This window comes from Podarcis vaucheri, assembly GCF_965113315.1.
Source record: "Podarcis vaucheri genome assembly, chromosome: 4".
NCBI lineage: Eukaryota > Metazoa > Chordata > Lepidosauria > Squamata > Lacertidae > Podarcis > Podarcis vaucheri.
In genome coordinates this window covers 6,344,983-6,370,545 of record NC_138762.1, presented here as the reverse complement: position 1 = coordinate 6,370,545, position 25,563 = coordinate 6,344,983, and the positions used below count along the sequence as shown (strand labels likewise).

Sequence of the window (25,563 nt, the reverse complement as noted above, 5' to 3'; positions counted from 1 at the left end):
TCCTGGGCCCATCTCAGCTGCCTTTGGTTGAGCACTCGCGCAGTTCTCCAATACTCTAGATTCTTATGGTCCGTGCACACTTGCACCTTCTGTTGTGCACCAATTAGTAGGTGCCTCCATCTCCGGAAGGCCTCATAAATCGCAAGAAGTTCCCGGTCGTGCACCGTGTAGTTTCTCTCAGATTTGTTCAGCTTTCGCGAAAAGAAGGCACACGGTCGCCACTCTGACCCCTCCTTCCCCGGCTGCAGAAGAAGCACCGCCCCTATGGCTCTGTCCGAAGCGTCTGTTTCGACCCTCAGCTTTTTTTGTAAATCCACATGTAGAAGTTGTTCGTCAGAGGCGAAGGCCCTTTTCAGTTCCTCAAACGCTCGCTCCGCCTCCCCCGTCCAAACAAACTTCTTTTTGCTGCTGAGACAGTCCGTGATGGGCGCCGTCAGATGGGCGAAGTTTCGGATGAACTTACGATAAAAGTTTCCAAACCCTAGGAACCTCTGCACATCCTTCTTGGTCTTGGGTGTTTTCCATTCCAGCACCGCTTGAACCTTGCCGGGGTCCATGGCCAACCCCTTGTCTGACAAGCGGTACCCCAGGAATTCCACCTCCTTGGTATGAAACTGACACTTTTCCAGTTTCACCCACAGTCTGTTGGCTTGCAGCCTGCTCAACACTTCTCTGACGTCTCTCACATGTTGCTCCTCATTCTCCGAATACACCAACACGTCATCTAAGAAGGCCACACAATTCTTGTAGAGCAAAGGCCCCAGTACATGGTTCATAAAGGCTTGAAAACACGCGGAGCCTGTTTGTAATCCAAAAGGCATAACGAGGTATTCAAATGCCCCCAAAGGGGTGAACATGGTGGTCTTCCATTCATCCCCTTTCCTTATACGTATCAGGTTGTACGCCCCCCCTTAGGTCCAGCTTTGTAAAAATCTTTCCTTTTCGCACCCTGGTCAAAATATCATCAATCCTGGGCATAGGAAAAGCCGCCGGCTCTGTCACTGCATTTAGGGCCCGAAAGTCACATACCAGCCTCGGCTTGTCCGTGTTTTTTTTTATCCACAAAAAACACTGGGCTACCCCCCGCTGCCTTGGACTCTCTGATGAAGCCTCTCTTCAGGTTCTTGTCAATGAACGCTCGCAATTCCTGCATCTCCCTGTCTGACATGGCATACAACTTGCCTACAGGAAGCTGTGCTCCAGGGAGTAAATTGATCTGGCAATCAAAGGGCCTATGCGGGGGTAGTTGGTCCGCTTCCTTCTCGCTGAACACGTCGCTGAGATCAGCATACTGTGGTGGCACCTTCCCCTTCTCCATCACTTCCGTCCCTGCTAGGGTGGCTTGGGCCCCTGCTGACCCCTTTTCCGCCCTGCAGTGTTCTAAGCAGTGTGCGGAACCGAAGGAAACCACTCTTTGATGCCAGCCCACCAGCGGATCATGTAGGGCTAGCCAGCTCATTCCCAAAATAATGGGAGCGCCTCCCAAGGTGGCCACATTAAACGCTATCAGTTCTGTGTGCCTTGCCACCCTCATTATCATTGGGACGGTCTGCAAGCTGACGCCTCCTCCCAACAGTTCCCTGCCATCGATCGTGGTCACCTGCAGGGGGTTGCTTAAAGGGATAGTCTGTATCTGGTGTTCAGCAGCAAACTCTTTGCTCATGAAATTGCAGGAGCTGCCTGAGTCCAACAGCGCCTTTATTTTTAGGGGGTGTCCATTTTGCAGCTCTAGCGACACTTCAATCACTAGAGCAGGTCGAGGAGCTTCTGGCACTGGCACTTGGGGAAGGGGCACTTTCACTGCTCTTTGGCCTGGCTGCAGTGCCCTGCTGGCAACCAGGCGTTGGCTTTTACCTGCTCCGTTTCTCCCTGCTCTTCCCCCTCAACAGCTCCCACCATCCCTTGCCATTCCTTCCTCTGGGGGCAGACTCTGGCAAAGTGGCCTGGCTGTTGGCAGAGATAGCATTTCCGGGCTCCCTTTCCCTCCTTCTTCGCCCCCTCACTGGGCTTTGAAACTGCGCGCGCGCGGGCTGTTCCGATTTCCATCGGCTCTGCCGGCGGGAAAGCTGGCTCAGGAATGTCTGGAATGCGTAACTCCTTCCAACGTTCCCCTCTCCCTTCCCGCCTCTCCAAGGCTCTTGCCTCCTGGCGCGCTCCAATGGTCAGCGCAGATTTGGTCAGCTGATCCATAGACCCCGCCCTGGGGCTCCTGGCCAGCTCGTCTTTCACAGCTGAAGAAAGACCTTCTTCAAATAGCATCTGAATGGGTGCCGCCGATAAATCCCACCCCAATCTGTGAATCAGCATGGTAAATTCAGTCCAGTACTCACGGACAGATCTGCTTCCCTGCTTGCAAGCCATTAGCTGTCTGCGTACCGCCCCTTCCTCAATATCGCTGGAAAACATGATATCCATTGCACGAAAGAATTTCATAGTGTCCTTTAGGATATCGTTGTGCGTTGCCATCAGGGGTCGAACCCAGTCCCGCGCCCCCTTCTCAAGATGCCCAATTACGAACGCAACTCGCGATTCCTCATCAGGGAACTCATCAAACTGCACATTCAGAGCATATTGCATCTCAGTCCTAAAGGCATGGTAATCCTTGGGGTCCCCCCCAAACTTCTGCACCAATCCTGGTACCTTTCTGGGGAACTGAGTGGTTCTCCCCTTTTTGTCAGCATCCTGAGCCCTTCTCTCCTCGAGCCTCGCCGTCTGCAGCGCAAGTTGGACCTCCAGAGCTTGATACCTTTCTTCCAAGCTTGGACCAGCTCCAACCCCTGCGTCTCCGGTTCCGACTGGGTTGCTCATGATGCTTTCTCCTGCACAGGCAGCGTACAGAGACTGTCAGACTGCTGTCAGGGGATGGTTAGCTGCTTGTGCTTAAAATTGTGCCCCTTCAGAGTTTGTGCGACCCCACAAACCTCTGTGTGTGACAGAGCTCCTCAGACATGTCTGCTCTAGTCACTAGTAGAGTCTGACAGTGGCTGTCTGCGGAAGCGCTTCCAGCAAAGAAGTTCCTTAACGGAAACGCGTCTCCTGGACTCACGACGTGGCAGCTTCCGGCGCAGCATGGGTCTCCCTGCAGTTGCTTCTGACACCTCCCCGCTATTTTCGCTCGAAGTGTCTCTCACCCCTTTCTCTCCCCTGCTGCTTCCTGCCTGGGCTGCTGCGTCTCTCTCAGCATTACTGAGATCCTCCTCCAGAGACCCCGCGCTCCCCCTGCTGGTCCCTGCTTTGGCTGTTGACTCTCTCCCAGTCTCTGGGAGCCTTACCACTTCCCTTTCCTCCGATGTCAGTTCCCTGACAGTAGGCAATCTAAGGCCCGGTGGCCAGATGCGACCCAATTGGATTCTAAATCCGGCCCATGGACAGTCTGGGAATCAGCATGTTTTTACATGAGTAGAATGTGGGTTTCCCCAGCCACTCTGGGCGGCTTCCAACAAAATATTAAAATACAAGTAATGCATCAAACTTTAAAAGCTTCCCTAAACAGGGCTGCCTTCAGATGTCTTCTAAAAGTCTGGTAGCTGTTGTTCTCTTTGACATCTGGCATGAGATCAGTTTTTAAAAATCATGCATTGCATGGTGAAAGCGGATAGAAATCCCCCCCCTCCCTCTCTCTTAATACTTAGAGGTTGTGGACTTGAAATGAAGCTGGTTGTTGAAGTTTTACAGCAGCAAGAATGTTGATTGCACAAAATTGGAAGACTGGAGAAATACCAACTAAAGGTCAATGGCAAGAGAAGTTGATGAACTATGCAGAACTGGCAAAAATGACAGAAGGACTAAGAGAAAAAGGCAACAGAGACTTTCAAAAAGATTGGGAACCCTTCATATTATATTTGCAGAAGCAAAGAAAGTCAATAGACTTGATGGTAGGATTTAAATAAACATCCACATTATGAGCATCAGAAAATGTTTAGAAGATAGTGAAATAGGATGGTGTATTTAATTTTATTTTTATGTTTTTAGGTTTGATGTTATGTTATTAATAACTTTTTCTGTTGAGAGATAGCAAAGCGGGTGAAAATGGAAACAAACCAGAAACACAAGTTGGGGGAAGTCGTGGAGGGAAGGGAGGGAGGGAGGAATATATAGTAAATGTTAAGAATTTGAGATGTATGTAATGAATGAAAAAGAAAAATGAATTTTTTTAAAAAAAAGAAGAAGAAGAAGAAGAAGTTTTAGGACAGATAAAAGGAAGTCTTCATATTGTTGTCGTTTCATTGTGTCTGACTCTTTGTGACTCCATGGACCAGAGCACGCCAGGCCCTCCTGTCTTCCACTGCCTCCCACGGTTTGGTCAAACTCATGTTCATAGCTTTGAGAACACTGTCCAGCCATCTTGTCCTCTGTCGCCCCCTTCTCCTTGTGCCCTCCATCTTTCCCAACATCAGGGTCTTTTCCAGGGAGTCTTCTCTTCTCATGAGGTAGCCAAAGTATTGGAGCCTCAGCTTCACGATCTGTCCTTCCCGTGAGCACTCAGGGCTGATTTCCTTCAGAATGGAGAGGTTTGATCTTCTTGCAGTCCATGGGACTCTCAAGAGTCTCCTCCAGCACCAGAATTCAAAAGCATCCATTCTTCGGCGATCAGCCTTCTTTATGGTCCAGCTCTCACTTCCATACATCATTACTGGGAAAACCATACCTTTAACTATATGGACCTTTGTTGACAAAGTGATGTCTCTGCTTTTTAAGATGCTGTCTGTGCTGTCTAGGTTTGTCTTCCTTCATGTAAAAAAGGTAAAGGGACCCCTGACCATTAGGTCCAGTCCTGGCCGACTCTGGGGTTGCAGTGCTCATCTCGCTTTATTGGCCGAGGGAGCCGGTGTACAGCTTCCGGGTCATGTGGCCGGCATGATTAAGCCGCTTCTGGCAAAACCAGGGCAGCACACAGAAACGCCGTTTACCTTCCCGCAGGAGCGGTACTTATTTATCTACTTGCACTTGACGTGTGCACAGTTCAACCATGGAACTCCTTTCCGAAGGAGGCAATGAACTATTGATGGCTACTAGTCACAATGGCTCTGCTCTGCCCCGAACGTTGGAGGCAGCAAAGCTCCTGAATAAGTTGCTGGAAACCTCAGGAGGGGAGAGGGCTCTTCTGTTCGAATCCTGCCTGTGATTTCCAACACGTATCTGGCCGGCCACTATGAGAGCAGGATACTGGAATCGATGGACTCCCATGGGCCTGATGCGGCAGGCTCCTCTTATCTTTCCAAGGGAGCAGCGCCGGTACAGCCGCAGCGCGGTCGCCCATGCCGCCTTCTGGAGGAGCTCATAGCTGAGATTAAGCGCTAATAGACTCTCTGAGGGGGAGGGGGGCCTGCGCAAGGTGTTATTATTATCCTGCGGCATTAATGCTGTAATGCCAGGAGATTAGGAACACAATAGTTTGGAGACACAGCAGGGATTTGGCATTGTTGAGCGCTGCGCTATCGGAGAAAGAGGGAGGGAGCGCGCGGGCGATTAGCAAATGTCAGAAAGAATGATTTCATGTTCTGAAATGGCTAACAGCACATCAAAGCAACATGCCCACGAGGCAGAGGACGGGGATGGATTTAAAGTGGTACAAGCACATACTCACGCCGTCACTTCGGGACGTTTCCAAGGTGACCTTTGCTTTTATGCCTGGCATTTGGCAGATGCAGGAAACAGTCTTACACCAGGTCTGTCTCCCCATCTATCATACAGTCCATCCACCTGCATTTAGAGCAGGGCTGGCCCAAGACATTTTGGCACCTGAGGAGGACCACGAAATGGTCCCTTCCCAGGAAAGATCTACGCCAGGAACAGGAGGGGAATAAACTTCTACAGGGGTGGGTGGGGGGGCCTCGGCCCAGTAGACCTGAAGGAGCATCTCCACCCCCATCATTCTGCCTGGACACTGAGGTCCAGCTCCGAGGGCTTTCTGACGGTTCCCTCGCTGCAAGAAGCCAAGTTACAGGGAAGCAGGCAGAGGACCTTCTTGGTAGTGGCGCCCGCCCTGTGGAACGCCCTCCCACCAGATGTCAAAGAGAAAAACAACTACCAAACTTTTAGAAGACATCTGAAGGCAGCCCTGTTTAGGGAAGCTTTTAATGTTTAATAGGTTATTGTATTTTAGTGTTTTGTTGGAAGCCGCCCAGAGTGGCTGGGGAAACCCAGCCAGATGGGCGGGGCATAAATTATTATTATTATTATTATTATTATTATTATTATTATTATTATTATTACCTCAAAGCGTCTCACAATCTGCTTTCCCTTCCTCTCCCACAACAAACACTCTGTGAGGTGAATGAGGCTGAGAGACTTCAGTGTGTGTGACTGGCCCAAGGTCACCCAGCAGCTGCAGGTGGAGGAGTGGGGAAGTGAACCCGGTTCACCAGATTACGAGTCTATCGCTCTTAACCACTACAGATCCTGGAAACCCGGGTTGTACCTTATCAATCATGGCTGTTACAGCAAAACTCAGGGGATGAAGCAGACAAGTAGGAGAGGAGGAGGGAGCCAAGAAGGGGGAAACAGTGGGATAATAATAATAATAATAATAATAATAATAATAATAATAATAGGCATGGGTTGGCCTCAGACCCATGGCAAGCTGCCATGTGCAGGTTTTAGGAACAGGTGGGGCTCGCTGAACTGCATCTTCCTTTGGTATTCGATTGCTTTGCAAGACAACCTGAGCAGTTTTGCCCCTATGTGGCACACATTAGCTCAGGAAAGACCTGAGCAGCCACGCAGCAGTGTTTTGCTTTGAACTGGCCAGCTGAACTCCGGGACCTGAGTAATCCCCAAGGAGTTGCTGGATCAAAGCACAGCCTCACAGCTTGCACTCTCCTGAACCTGAGCTGCTTCTGAATGCAACTCTAAGGTCACACAGTCAGATCTTCCAAGAGGTGCCACGCTCGGAAGAGAGGGAGAACAGTGTTTTTCTGGCTCTTCAGCCTCATAGTCTGGCCACGGGAAGTGTCTTGGAACATGACAAAATGCAAATATGAAAGCGCCGTGACTAATTTTTTACTTTCATCATGGGTGAACAGTTGGGTTGTCAATCATTCCCAAGAATATTAGCGCATTTGTCATCTGAGATTTAATATGCATGTTTCTAAACAGTCAACAGAAGCGTCTTTTTCAGATGGAGATATATGAGATATTACTTAAAATTTAAAACACCAAAGCTACCACTTATTGCTTAAAGGAGGAGCTATCTCTAAGACTTCCTCCCCCGCTCTCCATTACCTGCTATGGAAACACACCTGAATTGAAATGGAAAAACAGGTCAAAATAAAAAAAATAAAAATAAAAAAATTGTCCAGTAGCACCTTAGAGACCAACTAAGTTTGTTCTGGGTATAAGCTTTTGTGCACATGTACACTTATACCAAGAACAAACTTAGGTGGTCTCTAAGGTGCTATTGGCCAATTTTTTAATTTATTAATTTATTTTGACTGCGTCAGACCAACACGGCTACCTTCCTGAATCTAGAATCATGAAAGACAGGTGTGCCATTAACCAAAAGCCCTGCAGAATAAAATTGCCCCCCACCAATTAATCAACACACATTTCAGTTGATTAAGCTGCTGGCCCTTATTGAGGAGAGGGATCAAGAAGAGGAGGAGGAAGAGCTGCAGGTCAGTGGCAAAGGGAATGCCAGGTTTGTTTCGAAGGTCCCGGGTTCAAATCTCAACACCCCCAACTGAAAGGATCTCGGGTAGCAGGACAGCAAAGCCCTCTGGCCTTGTGAAAGCAGCTGTCCATCCCAGCAGATAATGCTGTTATTTGCCACCCCAGTCTCCAAGCAGTGAGAAATGCCAGGCCTTCCAGGATCTTGCCCTGGTGTTAGGTTTCCATGGAATGAAGGTCAACAGAGACTGTGGTGTCTTTAGGATATCTGGATTTATTTACACACAAACAACCAGAGCACAAGACGAAGGTGTTCCCAGCATTGACACCCGAACAGATCTTGCCTCTCCATTAGTCAGATCTTTGGATCCAGCACAGAGCAAGCACGTCTCTGTGCATCCAGCTCCCACCCTGCTTTCAAGCTCAGCTCACACATATTTCCCACTATAGTTCTCTATAGCTTAGCAGGCAGGTGAGTGGGGTGGAAGAAAGTACCCCCCCCCCGCCTGGAGGGCACCATTCTTTAGCTGTGGCTTTTGCAACCTAGCTCAATCTTTTGGGATGTTGATGAGGACACTTAAGTGGCCAGCTAAGGCCATTGTCTCCCCCAAAAACCTTCCCGACCACTTCAGCAATAGCGTCCTCTCTTAGATGCTAACTCCCACTGGGTACAGGACCCCAAGACCTGCAAGGGACTCGGGGCATCATCCAGACTGACCCCCTCCAAACCCACAACAATACTGAAGAAGATGGATCTAAACATAACCGAGTAGAAGGCAGTTTCTGGCATTCTAGTCAGGAACATGAAGGCAAGTAAATGAAGTTCCGTGCTTCAGAGTCTCCAAAGATCTGCAGACCAAGATGCTTCAAAGCAGACTGGGACCTGTTGAGATTTCTATTCCACCTTAAGGAACAGACATGTGGAATTGTTACATGTCACATAGAATCATAGAATCATAGAATCATAGAATCATAGAGTTGGAAGAGACCACAAGGGCCATCGAGTCCAACCCCCTGCCAAGCAGGAAACACCATCAGAGCACTCCTGACATATGGTTGTCAAGCCTCTGCTTAAAGACCTCCAAAGGAGGAGACTCCACCACACTCCTTGGCAGCAAATTCCACTGTCAAACAGCTCTTACTGTCAGGAAGTTCTTCCTAATGTTTAGGTGGAATCTTCTTTCTTGTAGTTTGGATCCATTGCTCCGTGTCCGCTTCTCCGGAGCAGCAGAAAACAACCTTTCTCCCTCCTCTATGTGACATCCTTTTATATATTTGAACATGGCTATCATATCACCCCTTAACCTCCTCTTCTCCAGGCTAAACATGCCCAGCTCCCTTAGCCGTTCCTCATAAGGCATCGTTTCCAGGCCTTTGACCATTTTGGTTGCCCTCCTCTGGACACGTTCCAGTTTGTCTGACCAGAGCAGAATACAGTGGCACTATTACTTCCCTTGATCTAGATGCTATACTCCTATTGATGCAGCCCAGAATTGCATTGGCTTTTTTAGCTGCCGCGTCACACTGTTGGCTCATGTCAAGTTTGTGGTCAACCAAGACTCCTAGATCCTTTTCACATGTACTGCTCTCAAGCCAGGTGTCACCCATCTTGTATTTGTGCCTCTCATTTTTTTTGCCCAAGTGCAATACTTTACATTTATCCCTGTTAAAATTCATCTTGTTTATTTTTGCCCAGTTCTCTAATCTGTCAAGGTCGTTTTGAAGTGTGATCCTGTCCTCTGGGGTGTTAGCCACCCCTCCCAGTTTGGTGTCATCTGCAAATTTGATCAGGATGCCCTTGAGTCCATCATCCAAACATGTCTGTTTACATTCCAGCACGGTATGCTGGGAACTTCTGTTGTGTATAGCTTTTCCTTTTCCCGTTCTCTCTGAGACGACATGAGAGAGAGACGATATGTTTCTTTGTCCTGATTTATGATGAATAAATCTGTAGTTGTAGTATGCTTCCACAAGCCTCATGCCTATTCTGTGTGCTCAGTTCTCTCTGCTGATAACGTGCCCTGGCTTTGAAGCCCGGGTCACCAATTTACGTCAGAGTACAGGCCGACGGATGGAAACGGCATAGCTGGGGCTTGCCAGCTGGCCTCCCGGCCCTCTGCATGTCGACAGGACCTATACCTGAAAACTCAATTTCTGACAAAAGGGAGCCCCCTCCTCCCTCTGGCCAGTTCAGCTGCGCAGATTAAGCTGGAAGGGAAAAGAAGCTGCCGTCCTCGGGGTCACCCCCTCTCCTAAAATAAAAACTGACTGCTCTACTTACCACTTTGGGGAGCACCGAGGCGATGGCATCTTTGATGACTTCCCGGAGGCTGGAGACATCAATGACAGAGCCCAGGCTCAGCAAGGCATCCTGGGAGAAAGAGGAAAACAGCAGGAGCTTTAGCGCAGGAGAACTGTCCTGCCGGTTCAAAGACCCATCCATTCTTTATTATTTTTAAGAATTATTCATTTATTGCACGTCTATCCCGCTTTTTTCACCAAGAAGCTCCAGGTGGAGTCCATGGTTCTTCTCCCCCACCAATTTAATACCCACAACGACCCTGTGAGATAGGTTAGCCTGAGAAGCAGTGACTGTAATGGGATGGGAGAGCTTCAAACAGTGCCAAAATATTTCTCATCTGGCAACCAATGCATCTCTTTGCTTTCGCATAGTACAGTGGTACCTCTGGTTGTGAACGGGATCTGTTCCGGAGGCCCATTCGCAACATGAGCAGAACGCAACCCACGTCTGCACGTGTGGGAGTCGTGATTCGCCGCTTCTGCGCATGCACGTGACGCCATTTTGCGCATCTGCGCATGCGCTAGTGGTGAAACCCGGAAGTAACCCTTTCAAGTACTTCCGGGTCACCGTGGGACGCAAACTGAAAATGCTCAACCTGAAACAAACATAACATGAGGTATGACTGTACATCAGAAGACAAGTCAAAAAAGCCCAGGACACACATTTTCACGGCCCTTTAGCAGCTGTGGTGGCTCATTGGCCAAAAGGAATGTATTTAGCGTTAAGTCTGGAAGTGTATGGGACGCGGGTGACACTGTGGTCTAAACCACAGAGCCTAGGGCTTGCCGATCAGAAGGTTGGCGGTTTGAATCCCTGCGACGGGGTGAGCTCTTGTTGCTCAGTCCCTGCTCCTGCCAACCTAGCAGTTCGAAAGCACACCACTGCAAGTAGATAAACAGGTACCGCTCCAGCGGGAAGGTAAACGGCGCTTCCGTGTGCTTCTCTGGTTTGCCTGAAGCGGCTTAGTCATGCTGGCCACATGACCCAGAAAAACTGCCTGCAGACAAACGCTGGCTCCTTCGGCCAGTAAAGCGAGATGAGCGCCGCAACCCCAGAGTTGTCCATGACTGGACTTAACAGTCAGGGGCCCCTTTACCTTTACCTGGAAGTGTATACAGCCATAACTCGATTCCCGAATGCTGAAAACCCAGAAGTAACTGCTCCGTTTTTGAACGATTTTTGGAAACAAGCTACTTGGCTTCCGTTTTGAGATTCCCTATTGTATTGGGGCTTCCACTTTCAGTTTTCGGTTGTCAAACGTTTCAGAAGTCAAACGTTATTCCGGAACGAATTACGTTCTACAGCTGAGGTTTGACTGTACAGTGGTACCTCCTTTTATGGACTTAATCCGTTCCGGAAGTCCGTTCTTAAACCGAAACCATTCTTAAACCGAGGCACTATTTCCCTAATGAGGTTTCCCACCGCCGGTGCCCTTCCACCATTTGGCTTCCGTTCTTAGACCGAGGTAAAGTTCGCAAACCGGGACACTACTTCTGGTTTCACAGAGTTCATAAACCGAATCATTCGTAAACAGGACTTTTCGTAAACCGAGGTACCACTGTACTCGATTCTGAGCAAACCAGACTTCCTTGAGCACAATATACATCAGGAGGCATAGTCACAGTCAAGCAGAGAATCAAGTCTCAAATGCTCTCCATTTATGTTGATTTTATTCCTTGGCCTTTTCTTCTCCAGAAGATGTCCTGCAAGGCAGTGGGCAAATGCGAAATTGCTGTGCTGCCTTACCCAAATATGATGGCATGTTTGCCCAGTCCCTGGCTATGATGCTCAGCCTACGCTGTCCCAGAAGGGGATCTGAGTTCATCAGTGTTGCCAGCGCTGGTTCGGGGCCTTGTTATCAGTCCCCACAAGTGGATGACAACCTCCTGCTGAATCCTGCTCTCCACAGAAAGGCCACGCTGGGGTTTGATCCCAAAGCACAACATTCTCCTCTAAAAGGAAACTGTTACAAAATGCCACCAGAGACACTTCCATCACAAATCCGCCTAGCCCTGATGGACAGAATTACACTGTATTAACCACAATCTCCACTTACATGCAGGGAACAAATAAATGAAATAAAACTATTGTATTTAGCAAATGCAAACTCAAAACAGCGGAAACTGCCCTATGCGGAGCCAAACCTACTGCCCCATCTAACTCAGTAGAGCCTGCTCTGACTGGTAGCAGCTTCACACAGTTTGAGATAGGGAGTCTCTTGCAGATGCCGCTGGGGATTGAACCCGGGACCTTTTGCATGCAAGGCGAATGCTCTGCCACTGCGCTACGGCCCTTGAATTTCTCCTCCACCTCTAAACATGACTGAGGTTCGGCTTGGAATTACGAATCGGAAACCAAAGAACAACCTCTGCCTGGCTCTAGCTTGCGGAGGACAGTTATTACTTTTCATTTTCCGGTACTGACTTCTTATTTCTCCTCCCCCCCTCTAGTTTATAAGCACCGAGAGCCTGCAGGAACTAAAAGAGAAAGGGGCGGGGGATTGCTTTTCAGTTCGGTTTTATTTCTCTTTGCACACAATGTCCCCAAATCAGCATCTTTGGCTACTACCAGAGATCCTCTCGCTGGCTGTGGCATTTCAGCCACAGAGAGTGTGATTGATGGTGTTGCAACAGCACACGAGATTCTTACAGGCGTTTTATCAACGGCAACATAAAAATTTGCGAGTCCGTAATGCTAACTCTCTCGGTTAGCATCTGCCAGTGATGAACAGGGACAGAGGTGGGATAACAGAGGACCAGGAGACACAGCCACGGCAACCTACAATGATAGAGAATAGTAACACTTTGCTGGGTTTGGGATTTGTTGATGCATTGCATTCATATTCCGTCTTTCCTCCAGGGAGCTTAAGGTGGTGTGTGTTATCCTTCCCTGCCCCCTCCATCCCCACTTGACCCCCACAACAGCCCTGTGAGGTAAGGCTGCGTGGCCAAGTGGGAGGATGGCCAAGTGGGAGGATTTGAACTCTGGACTCCCAGGTTCTCTAACCACCGCACCATAAATGACATACATTTAAAACAGCCCTGCAAAGAATAATGGGAACTCTAGTTTACGCACCACAGTGCTACAGTTCCTAGGATTCGGGGGGGGGGGTTGCACACTTTATTCTGTGTCCAGGGCGGCTGTTTATCAGCTCCATCTCGTACTCCAGCTGAGACCCTCCCTGCCTGCAGACTGTCTCGCCAGAGTGGTGCATGCTCTGGTTATCTCCCGCATGGACTGCTGCCATGTGCTCTATGTGGGGCTACCTTTGAAAGTGACCCGGAAACTACAACTACAGCTAATCCAGAATGTGGCAGCTAGACTGGTGACTGGGAGCGGCTGCCGAGACCACATAACACCGGTCCTGAGAGACTTGCAATGGCTCCCAGTACGTTTCCGAGCACAATTCAAAGTGTTGGTGTTGACCTTGAAAGCCCTAAATGGCCTCGGTCCAGTATACCTGAAGGAGCATCCCGATCGTTCAACCTGGACACTGAGGTCCAGCTCCGAGGACCTTCTGGCGGTTCCCTCCCTGCGAGAAGTGAGGTTACAGGGTACCAGGCAGAGGGCCTTCTCGGTGGTGGCGCCATCTGCCATCAGATGTCAAGGAAATAAACAGCTATCTGACTTTCAGAAGACATCTGAAGGTGGCCCTGTTTAGGGAAGTTTTTAATGTTTGATGTTTTATCATGTTTTTAATATTCTGTTGGGAGCTGCCCAGAGTGGCTGGGGAAACCCAGCCAGATGAGCGGGGTATAAATATAATAATTATTATTATTATTATTAAAATATTTGGAGTGTAGCGCTCAGTCTTATCTTCTGTCCTCTTCCTCTCACCGCTAGGAGTCACTATTTAGCTGGGGAGTGACTGGAGGAGAACATCCCTGCTTTGAGATCCTGAAGGTGAACATGCAGATCCCTAGCAAAGCGATTTTTGAAAAAAAATCTTGATTTGTTAACAACAAAAACCTATCAAAAAGAAAGAAAACAAAGAATCAGACATTTGAGCCATAAAGCGTCAGAGCTGGGAAGGACAAAAGTCGAAAGACAGCGCGCAGCATAGAGTATTAACCTGTACAAAGATTCCCTTCTCAAAGAATAAAGAAATACAAAAATGGAAGCATTATCCACCTGTGAGTTCATTATCGTGAATAAAGGTTCTATGTGGTCTTAAATGAGCCAGGCATTTGCGTCTGCTGTGGACACTGAGTGACCGTGTGCCGCATTTTGGTACTGTATAAGAAATGAATCCATGCCATTAAAAAAAAGAAAAACCCAGTCGTTCCAGCCCTGCTCTCTGGAGACATTTAGTCATTGAGATATATTTTCAAAAGGGGCAATTTGCCAAACCCTTGAACGCCAGCAATCTAAATTACTGATATTAAAGGTAAAAAAAACCCCACTGTTTCGCAAAAAAATGGACTAACGCATGCAAAGTGCGCTAATGGAGATCGGCTTTTCAGAGGTGGCCTCACTCTGACCCGCAAGGGGGCAGGGAGGGCTCTCTCTTTCCTGCCCTGCTTAAAGGATTGCAGAATGGTTTAATAGAGTACGGGACAAAAATATCTCTTGAGGGGCTTCTACTGAAACCAGCAGGCACAGTGGGTGGCTGGATGCAGTCCAGGAAGCAATATTCAATGGGTTTGAGCACATCAGTGATATCTGTGTTTTCTTGGACAGGGGGGAAATTGCTTCTAGAGCGGATTGTGATTCTGAGTCCTGCGAGAACCCACACTGCAGCGCCCCCAGGACCGATGGCCAGACAGGGTACTGCAGCAAAGGTCAAGTGACCCAGAGCACCAGTTGGGATATTCTCTTCTCTCTCTCTCAGGGCTGGATTTAGGTTTGATGAGGCCCTAAGTTGCTGAAGGTAACGGGGCCCTTTATATGTCTAGCTGTCCTTTGTCAACAACAAATGGTCACTGTTTTTTGTGTTGGACATATGCTATATGGTAATTCACGGACCTAACAGGTTTCTAAAGCTATTTGCACATAACAAAATATGTATTTTATCAAAGTCATTGTTGAACTGAAATGCATGTAGGCACCCTATATATAGAAATGAGCAAACCATATAGATTTTATAGCTTATAAATCTTATATTTTGGAAATGAACATCCGGGTTTTTTTCCATTTAAATTTTTTTAGGGCCCCCAAGAGTGTGGGGCCCTAAGCTATAGCTTGTTTAGCTTATACGTAAATCCAGCAATGATCTCTCTCTTTCACTCTCTCATGGACATCCAATGTATCTGAAGATTTAGGGGGAGATAAAATGAAATGCTTCTTTAAACAGTACAGGGTCAAACTGTGTGACTCGCTTCTGCAGGGGTTAAAGTGATGGCTTTACAGTGGTACCTCGAGTTAAGTACTCAATTCGTTCTGGAGGTCCGTACTTAACCTGAAACTGTTCTTAACCTGAAGCACCACTTTAGCTAATGGGGTTCTCCCGCTGCTGCCGCCATGCGATTTCCGTTCTCATCCTGAAGCAAAGTTCTTAACCCGAGGTACTATTTCTGGGTTAGCGGAGTCTGTAACCTGAAGCGTATGTAACCTGAAGCGTCTGTAACCCGAGGTACCCCTGTATAAGAGGATTACCAACTTCTGGAAGCCCCAGGAGAGGAGAGATGCTCTTGAGCTGCTGCTCGCTTCCCCATTGAGGCCCCTGGTGGGTCCCTGTGAGAACAGGACGCTGGACTAAGTGGGTCATTGGTCTGATCCAGCAAACTATTCTTATACTCTTACGCTGCCCATGGGAACTTCAACGGGTGCAAGGTCAAGGACAATAGGAGCCCTGCTCTATTCTGCCTTGCTCAGGAATGGCAGATGAAGCTGATTGACTGTATGGGACTGGCAGAAATGACTGGCAGAATCCTTGACCAGGGAGAAGAGTCGGCAGAAGAAGACTGGAAAAAAATTAAGGACTATTTGCAAAAATATTGCAAAATTAAGGAATGTTGAATGATGTTGGATTGAAATTAAGTGGTTTCAAGCTGTAATTATGATAAAACGAGTTTCTTTTTTAAGCAAGAATTTAAAGTTATAACAATTTAAGATGTTGGAGAGAAAATAAGGTGTTTCTTTTCTCTATCTTTTTTTTCTTTTCTTTTTAAGCTGTAATGCTTTGAGATAAGGATTTGCTGTATAAACAATTCAAACTGGGAATACAATAAGGGGAGGTATGGGGAGGTCGGGGAAATAGGTTATAAGAAAATAAGCTGTGAAATGTATGTGTTTTTAATATTTTTGTGTTTGTTTTTTCTTTATGTTTTGCAAAAATTGGAAACTTTAATAAATATCTTTTTAAAAATATATATATATTCTGCCTTGCTCAGAAGCCACCTGGAATCCTGTGCTTACTTCTGGGAACCCCAGTTGAAGAAGGATGTTGACAAGCTGGAAGGTGGGCAAAGGAGGGTGACCAAGATGATCCAAGGGTCCGGAAACTGAGCCTTATTGAGGGAGTAGGTGAAGACAGAGAGGGGACCTGCTAAAGATAAAGGGTAAAGGGACCCCTGACCATTAGGTCCAGTCGCAGACGACTCTGGGGTTGCGGCGCTCATCTCGCTTTACTGGCCGAGGGAGCCGGCGTACAGCTTCCGGGTCATGTGGCCAGCATGACTAAGCCGCTTCTGGCGAACCAGAGCAGCGCACGGAAACGCCGTTTACCTTCCCCGCTGGAGCGGTACCTGTTTATCTACTTGAATTTTGACGTGCTTTTGAACTGCTAGGTTGGCAGGAGCAGGGACTGAGCAACGGGAGCTCACCCCGTCGCATGGATTCGAACCGGCAAATCCTAGGCTCTGTGGTTTAACCCACAGCGCCACCCGCATTGGTAGCCATCTTCAAATATCTGAAAGGCTGTTGGATGGAGGAGGCTTGCTTTCTGCTACTCCACAGGGGAGGACCTGAAGCCAGAGGTCTCAAATGAGGAGAAAGGAGATTTCAGACAAGCATTAGGCAGAACCTTCTGGCGACAAGAGCTGTTAGACAGAGGAGTGGACTCCCTCAGGAGGTGATGGACTCTCCTTCCTCGGAGGTTTTTAAGCGAAGGTCGGGTGGCCATCTGTCAAGGAAACTTTTTGCCGTGGTTATCGTATTGTAGCGGGTTGGACTAGATGACCCTCAGGGGTCCCTTCCAACTCTAGAATGCTATGATTCTACAAGCTGATTCCCCCCCCAAAAAAATCTGACAACTGCTGCTGTCTCTTTTGAGAAGGATAGTAGGAAAGCTGACAGGCATCAAAGAGAAAGATTGAGAGGGACTATACAAATTGGAACACATTCCATGCACAAAGGAGAGGGCATTTCATGGGGGGGGGTGGCTCCCCCCACAGCTGGAGAGGGCATTTTCTTACGTCTACGCCTGCCCCGACCTTTTGCCTTTGCGTGGAGCTGCTGTTGTTTGTTCCCCAGCTGTGATTGATGCTGTGCTATTGTGCCCTCCGAAAATGTCACCGCGGGAGCACTGCGAGATCAGCAATGCTGGCAGATTGAAATCGGAGCCGGGAGCCGATGTGCCCATCATGGCCGGGAATCGGTGCAGATTACTAAGGAGCCGCCATGTACAACACTAGCACCCCTATAAGGCTGCCGGGGAGTCTCAGGGCACCCTGTAGCAACCCGAGCGAGACCCCTCCTGATGCAGATTATATCAGTAGCTACATCAGTATGAACAGATCTACACAAATCTATTGAATACGCATAATTCAGGTGAGAAACACAGAACGGAAGGGTCCCTTAGGGAGCTATTTGGGTTTTTATTTTTGTGGGATGTGAAACACAAGAGCAGTCAAGTACAACATCCCTAGAGTGGACATAAAACGGGATGTCTGGACCAGCCAGTCAGAACTTCTTGTTTCTCCTGTCTGGGACAGACTTCCTCTGCATGTGGCTAGAGGAGGGCGTGGCCTCACTTGTGCACAGGGCAGGGCAGCCGTCTCTCTTTGACTACATGCATCGAAGAAGCAACATCTGCTTAGCCAAAGATGCTCTCTTGGCCTCCATCCAAGAGAGGACAAAGTGACTGTCTCCTTATGAGATAGTTTCCAGGTGTATGTTACTTTTCTAAGCTAAGTCTGCCTTCTGGGATCCAATTGTGAACAGAATGTGAGTGAGTAAACCCTTTTTATACTTTTATAGAACAGTGTTTCCCAACCTTTTTTGGGCAAAGGCACACTTGTTTGATGAAAAAAATCTCGAGGCACACCACCATTACAGCCCCGTGACGTCAGCGCGCAGCGTCACGCCGGGAGGGATGCACGAAAGCGTAAGTTTCAATTTTTTTCCCTCCCCCTTGCCGGGGAACCTCCAAACTTTGGGGGTGGGGGGGGGAGGAGGCAGCAAAGCGAGGCAGGAAGGAGAGCGCGGCTTGGCTGGGTGAGCTTTGGCAGGGGCAGGGAATGAGAGCCGCGAGGCGGGCGCTGCGGACGGAGGCGCTGCCCGCCGAGCTCGCAGGCAGCCAGGCAGGCAGACGGCGAGAGCCCCGCGCTGGGCAGCCTCTCCTCGCCGCCGCCGCCCCGCCTCTCGCCGCCTGACTCACCCGCCTCCCTCCAGGCAACATCTCGCGGCACACCAGGCAACATCTCGCGGCACACTAGTGTGCCGCGGAACAGTGGTTGAAAAACACTGTTATAGAAGACTGTGTCGTGTCTTATCTTTTATGAGGGAATAAGGGGGAAATACCAGAACAGTTATTAGAGAGGCTTTAGCGAGCCTCAGCAAATGCATCCGCTGCAAGTTTAAAAGGGGGAATGTTACTCTGCTAAATTGTGAACTTGTTAACACGAGTTGGAAAGGCTGTAATCAAACAATATATCCTCTTCTGCATCCCTGAACATTCCCACAATTTTGGCAGAGCTCACCCAAACGGCCAGGGGTGCTTTGGAAAGGATCTTGGTTCTTTTTCGCTCCCTTTCCAACTCTCCCATCCAGTCCGCTTAGCTGCTGCTCTTGCATTCCTTTTCCGAAGATGGAGGTTCCTGTCACGACTGCCAGCTATCGAAAGCGCCATCCTCCATGAATTTGATCAACCCCCTTTGACAGCTATTTAATCTATCATCCATCTTCTGCAGATGAACTATGGCTGTATCCACAACTGGTATTCAGAAGTATTCACTGCCTCTGTCCGTGGAGGCACAGCTTAGCCCTAATGTCCAGCAGCCATCCCTAGCCCTCTCCTCTTCCATGCACTTGTCCAATCCTCTTTTAAAGTTGGTGGCCATCGCTGCCTCCTGTGGCAGGGAGTTCCATAGTTTAACAATGTGCTGCAAGAAGGAGGACTCCCTTTTATCTGCCCTGAATGGTCCAACAATCAGCTTCGTGGGATGCCCACTAGTTCTAATGTTATCAAAGAAGGAGAAAAACTTCTCTCTCTTCACTTTCTCTCTGCCATGCATAATTATGTCTTATTCTTTGGTGATCACTCATAGCCAAGTAAGATTGTCTTCCATTTAATAATGAATCCATAAGTGACTGTGGAAGCCAATTCTGGACCCACGCGTCCTTCCACAGTGGGGACATTGGTTTCCAGGCAGGAGTTGATCCCGGTGTGGATTTGCCACGTTTCTCCCTTGTGTCCTGAGTTCAAGCATCTTCAAAGCCCAGGACACCTTTGGTAAAGGCTGTTCTCCAACTCACAGGCCAGTGTTTCCCAGTTGTTGGTGTTTATACTACATTTTTTTAGATTTGCCTTGAGACAGTCTTTAAACCTCTTTTGTTGACCACCAGCATTACGCTTTCCATTTTTAAGTTCAGAATAGAGTAGTTGCTTTGGAAGACGACAATCAGGCATCCGCACAACATGACCAGTCCAACAAAGTTGATGTTGAAGAATCGTTGCTTCAACACTGGTGATCTTTGTTTCTTCCAGTACTCTGGCATTAGTTCACTTGTCTTCCCAAGTGATGTGTTAAATTTTTCGGAGACACCGTTGATGGAATCTTTCAAGGAGCTGGAGATGGCGTTTATAAGTGGTCCACGTTTCCCAAGCGTACAGTAAGGTTAGTAGTACAATAGCTTTGTAAACAAGCATTTTGGTTTCCCTGCGAACGTCCTGGTCCTCAAACACTCTGCACTTCAATGGGGAGAAAACTGTACTCACAGAGCTCAGGCGATGCTGGATTTCAGCATCAATGTCGGCCCTTGTGGAAAGATAACTGCCCAGGTAGAAGAAGCGGTTGACATTTTCCAACGTTATATAAGCTTCTAGCGTGTCACCTCTTTCTCCCTTACTCAAATGCTGCAGCTTTTCACTCCACCTCCTTGAGCATTCTGCTTGCCCTTTTCCAACTCTCTGCCACCTCCGTTTGGAGGAGAGGCGACCAGACCGGATCTATCGTGGGCACCCAAAAACAGGCTTGCTGTTGCCTTCTGCACTAGCTGCAGCTTCAAGGGCAGTGCTGCATATTGCAATGGACCCACATCCCTTTCTCAAGAGGCGCTGCTATCTCTGTGTGAGTTAGACCCCATCTGAAAGAGTCCACCCCAGTGAGCGTCACCCGAAGTTCTCCGCTGACAGTGCACACCGCTTAAGGCAACTGTTAATTTTTTAAGACGCTTGGATGAGACCGAATCCAAAATGTACCTTTTGTGTTTTGAATATTTACTGGAAGGTTGTAACTCTCCAACTCCCCATACTCCTCGACGCACACATGATGCAATATTCATAGGACTGGCAAAGAGTGCAGTAGCAGGTAACCACACTTGAGTTGGAGAGGGAGTGAAATAGAACCAGGCTCCTCTTTGGAAAGGGGTCGGCAGGTTTTTTTTTGGGGGGGGGCAGGGGCATATATCCAAATTACACACTAAGGAACTGCTGAGTGTTATGTCTCAAGCCTAAATCGTGCACATTAAATTGATTTGTGCGTATGTGTTCAGACTGTAATCATCTGCTTCTGATATGAGGTGGAGGAGATTTAATAGCTGTTTTCCCTACATATCCCCCCTCCCTTTATTTCTTTTGTCACACCGTGCAACAGTAAACTCAGATGCAGACAGGATTGGAGCCATTGCGGGTCCAGGGGGAAGCGAAAGCATTCTAAGGGGAACCTCGAGGTTTGCAGTACAATAAACAGTAAAAAAAAACACCTGACTGTGCACTGTGTGAAGAAGGTCTTAATTTTATCTGAATCTTATATGCTTAATAAAGTATTTATTAAGAATGCCACTAGGTCAACCGTGTGATGCAGTAGCAAAAAAGAGCTAATGCTATTCTAGGCTGCATCCACAGAAGTCTAGTGTCCAGATCAAGGGGAAAAATAGCACCACCATGTTCTGCCTTGGTCAGACCACACCTGGAATACTGCGCCCAATTCAGGGCATCACAATTTAAGGAGGATGTTGACAAGCTGGAATGTGTGCAGAGGAGGGCAACCAAGATGGCCAAGGGACTGGAGACAAAGCCTTATGAGGAATGGTTGAAGGAGCTGGGTCTGTTTAGCCTGGAAAAGAGGAGACTGAGAGGAGACAAAATAGCCATCTTCAAATATCACAAGGGCTGTCACATGGAAGAGGGAGCAAGCTTGTTTTCTCCTGCTCTGGAAGGTAGGACTCGAACCCAGGGCTTCAAGTTACGAGAAAGGAGATTCTGACTACACATAAAGAAAAACTTTCTGACAGTAAGAGCTGTTCCAAAGAGGAAAGGTCTCCCTTGGGAGGTGGTGGACTCTCCTTCCTTGGAGGTTTCTAAGCAGAGATTGGACGGCCATCTGACATGGATGCTTTAGTTGAGAGTCTTGCATTGCAGAGGGTTGGACTAGATGACCCTTGGGGTCCCTTCTAACTCTACAATTCTATGATTCATTGGCCCTTTGGGAAATTTTGCAGGGGTGCAAATCCTGCGTGAATTCTCCACCAGCAGCAGAGTCCCAGATGAAGCTCCACTCAGCAATTATTCCTTCCTTAAAAAGCTGCTCCATGCCTATCCATTTGCAACCGTCCTCCTTTTCTAGGCTGGGTGCAATGACCCGTGCCTTTATTCTTACTGCTCGCTGTCGAATCTGGTGCATTAACAGCCTACGACCTTGACTCCAGAGCTGCCTCTCCACACAGCGAGACGTCATTGGTGAGCTCCATCAGATGCAGAGCTAGGAATGCCATGAACAACAGTCTAAGTTGTCGTGGCTGAGATGAAAGCAGGGGTCATCAGGCTGGCCTCCAACAGGGAGAGGAGCTGGCAGCCAGCCGAGCTTGGCAAGGCGGGAGGGCAAGGTCCTCCCAGCATCCCCACAGAAGTCTCAAGGCTGGGCTGGGCCAGGGGCTTTTTCAGGCAACATAAGAACATCAAAAAAGGGACGCGGGTGGCGCTGTGGGTAAAACCTCAGTGCCTAGGACTTGCCGATCTCATGGTCGGTGGTTCGAATCCCCGCGGCAGGGTGAGCTCCCGTCTTTCGGTCCCAGCTCCTGCCCACCTAGCAGTTCGAAAGCACCCCCAAGTGCAAGTAGATAAATAGGTACCGCTTTATAGCGGGAAGGTAAACGGCGTTTCCGTGTGCGGCGCTGGTGCTGGCTTGCCAGATGCCGCTTAGTCACGCTGGCCACGTGACCCGGAAGTGTCTCCGGACAGCGCTGGCCCCCGGCCTCTAGAGTGAGATGGGCGCACAACCCTAGAGTAGGACACGACTGGCCCGTACGGGCAGGGGTACCTTTACCTTTAAGAACATCAAAAGAGCCCTTAAATGATCAGGCTAGCAGCCCATCAAGTACAGAATCCTGTTCTCACGGTCGCTGATCAGATGCCCATTATGGGAAACCAAAACCACTAGAATGCCTATATTACACAAATCCATATGATTTGGAACCATGCACAGCTGATGAAGTCCCTTGTGGCGAAACAGGGGAATATCCAGGAATCCTTGTCTTGTCTACCTGTGCCAGCATCTACCAGTGCCAGTTTCTTATGTCCAACAACCTTATCATCTTCATTAGACACATGCAAGTCTATTTCGTGGTACTCTTCTAAGGAATACGTCAGATAGGAAAATACAAGAGAAGATGAAGAAATTAGAAAGGAATGCACTATGGGACTGACAAAATAGGAATCTCATTTTGTACATACAGTGGTACCTCAGGTTAAGAACTTAATTCGTTCTGGAGGTCCGTTCTTAACTTGAAACTGTTCTTAACCTGAAGCACCACTTTAGCTAATGGGGCCTCCCATTCCCGCTGTGCCGCCATCATGCGATTTCTGTTCTCATCCTGAAGCAAAGTTCTTAACCCGAGGTACTATTTCTGGGTTAGTGGAGTCTGTAACCTGAAGGTACCACTGGACTTGGTGGTTAACTGAATAAGCTACATTTTAATATGTTAGGTCACGATGTTGATTTTGACATTATGAGAAAAGGTAAAGGGACCCCTGACCATTAGGTCCAGTCGTGGCCGACTCTGGAGTTGCGGTGCTCATCTCGCTTTACTGGCCGAGAGAGCCAGCGTACAGCTTCCGGGTCATGTGGCCAGCATGACTAAGCCGCTTCTGGCAAACCAGAGCAGTGCACAGAAACACCATTTACCTTCCCACCGGAGCAGTACCTATTTATTTACTTGGACTTCGTGCTTTCGAACTGCTAGGTTGGCAGGAGCAGGGACCGAGCAATGGGAGCTCACCTCGTCGCGGGGATTCGAACTGCCGACCTTCTGATCAGCAAGTAGTTTCTAGTAAATAACTTTACAATTGTTATTATACAGCCTATTACATTTACGTCAACAACAACATTTACATCAAGAACAACACTGTGGTCTCTGGCAACTGGGGTTCAGAGGCATCACTGCTTCTGACTGTGAAGGCAGAGCAAAGTCATTGCGGTTAGAAGTCACCGATAGCCCTCTCCTCCTCCATGAATTTGTCCTGTCCTCTTATAAAGCCACCTGGGTTGGTGTTTGTCGTCACTCCGTCCTGTGGGAGGGAGTTCCACAGTTTAACTATGCGCTTTCCTTCATCAGTTCCAAATCTTCCAACAAATATGAGTTCGGGGGGAATATTGCAGGCAGATCTATCCTTGGCTACTAGCCAGAATCACCCAAAGGGCAACTGTCAACATTTCAGCAATGCAGGCATAATGACAGAGGGCGGATGTACTGATCTTCCCTGTTCGTAAGACTTCCTGGGGACTCTCCTGTCTGCCTGGCCGCTGTGGGTGGAGAGAACAACGAGCCAGGAAGACAGGCCTGTCACATTTGTCCTCTTCCTGGCAAATTGTTCGTCTTGAACTTGCAAATTTGCCATTATTCATGAATTATTCCCTCATTTGCAATGTCACACAATCTGCCATTCTGTCACAGGGTGTTTTCTTTCCTTCTTTTCCTATTCCTTCTCCCTGTTTTCTAGCACACTTTAGGCTACTGTGAGCTCTTCCTTGACGTCTCTCAAGCCAAGGTGGGAACTCTCAGGATGTAGTTTGTTTGAATTTAAGATCCAGAATCAGCATGACAAACTGTTTCAAAAGGACTGGAACAAATTTATATTTTACATGAAAGAAAATTGTAAACATCTGAAAACGTTTGTAGGCTTGAAATGAAATGTTTTGTAATGTATACATAAGGAAATGATTTACCGATAACAAGGTGAAATACTACAATAAGATAGAAGGTAAATAAGTGATTATAGAAATGCTAAGAATATAGACAAACAAAGCAAAGCAGAGACATTACCTTGCCGACAAAGGTCCATCTAGTTAAAACTCTGGTTTTCCGAGTAGTGATGTATGGAAGTGAGAGCTGGACCATAAAGAAGGCTGATCGCCAAAGAATTGATGCTTTTGAATTATGGTGCTGGAGGAGACTTTTGAGAGTCCCATGGACTGCAAGAAGATCAAACCTCTCCATTCTGAAGGAAATCAGCCCTGAGTGCTCCCTGGAAGGACAGATCCTGAAGCTGAGGCTCCAATACTTTGGCCACCTCATGAGAAGAGAAGACTCCCTGGAAAAGACCCTGATGTTGGGAAAGATGGAGGGCACAAGGAGAAGGGGACGACGGAGGACGAGATGGTGGGACAGTGTTCTCGAAGCTACAAGCATGAGTCTGACCAAACTGCGGGAGGCAGTGGAAGACAGGAGTGCCTGGGGTGCTCTGGTCCAGGGGGTCACAAAGAGGTGGACACGACTAAACGTCTAAACAACAAGAAGAATATAGAAAGATGTGTGGAAGTCAGAAAGAGGGAGAGAAGGAGGTCGTTGCTCTTATAGAGTAATGTATAGAATTATGCAACAAAATGTGAATATGATAAAAGTGGAAAACTCAATAAAAATTATTTTTAAAAAAGAAAAAGAAACTTTGATGTGACTTAAGCCAAGGTGAGAACTCTCAGGATGTAGTTTATGTTTGGATTTAAGGATTGTAATTGCGCCAAAATTCCCCAGAAGGTACCGGCAATTTTCTGAGCTGATTTTTCCAGCTCCTCAATGTCAAACTGTTCAGACTGCCCCCAAAGAATATCCAGCAAAATGCCCCCAATGTCACAGAATGGTAGAGTTGGAAGGGGTTTCCAAGGGTCATGCAGTCCAACCCCTTGCAGTGCAGGAATCGCTGCATGCAAGAAGGCTGGAGAATTCGGGGCATAGCTGTCAAGTGTCCCTTATTTGAAGGGACAGTCCCTTATTCCAGCGCCATGTCCTGCTGCTGTCCCTTATTGATGGATGTCCCTTAAATGATGTCCCTTAAA

The 25,563-nt window shown here is 48.1% G+C and overlaps 1 protein-coding gene across 6 annotated transcripts in view; it reads right to left on the bottom strand.

Moving 5' to 3' along the window:
• Nucleotides 1-25,563, bottom strand: part of PDE2A (phosphodiesterase 2A) — a 394,356-nt gene that overhangs the window by 120,079 nt on the left and 248,714 nt on the right. For all 6 annotated transcript variants that reach the window (XM_082219118.1, XM_082219113.1, XM_082219115.1 and 3 more), the window contains one exon: nucleotides 9,890-9,979. In XM_082219118.1, coding sequence (XP_082075244.1) covers nucleotides 9,890-9,979 — 90 coding nt within the window. The remainder of the gene's footprint in view (nucleotides 1-9,889; nucleotides 9,980-25,563) is intronic.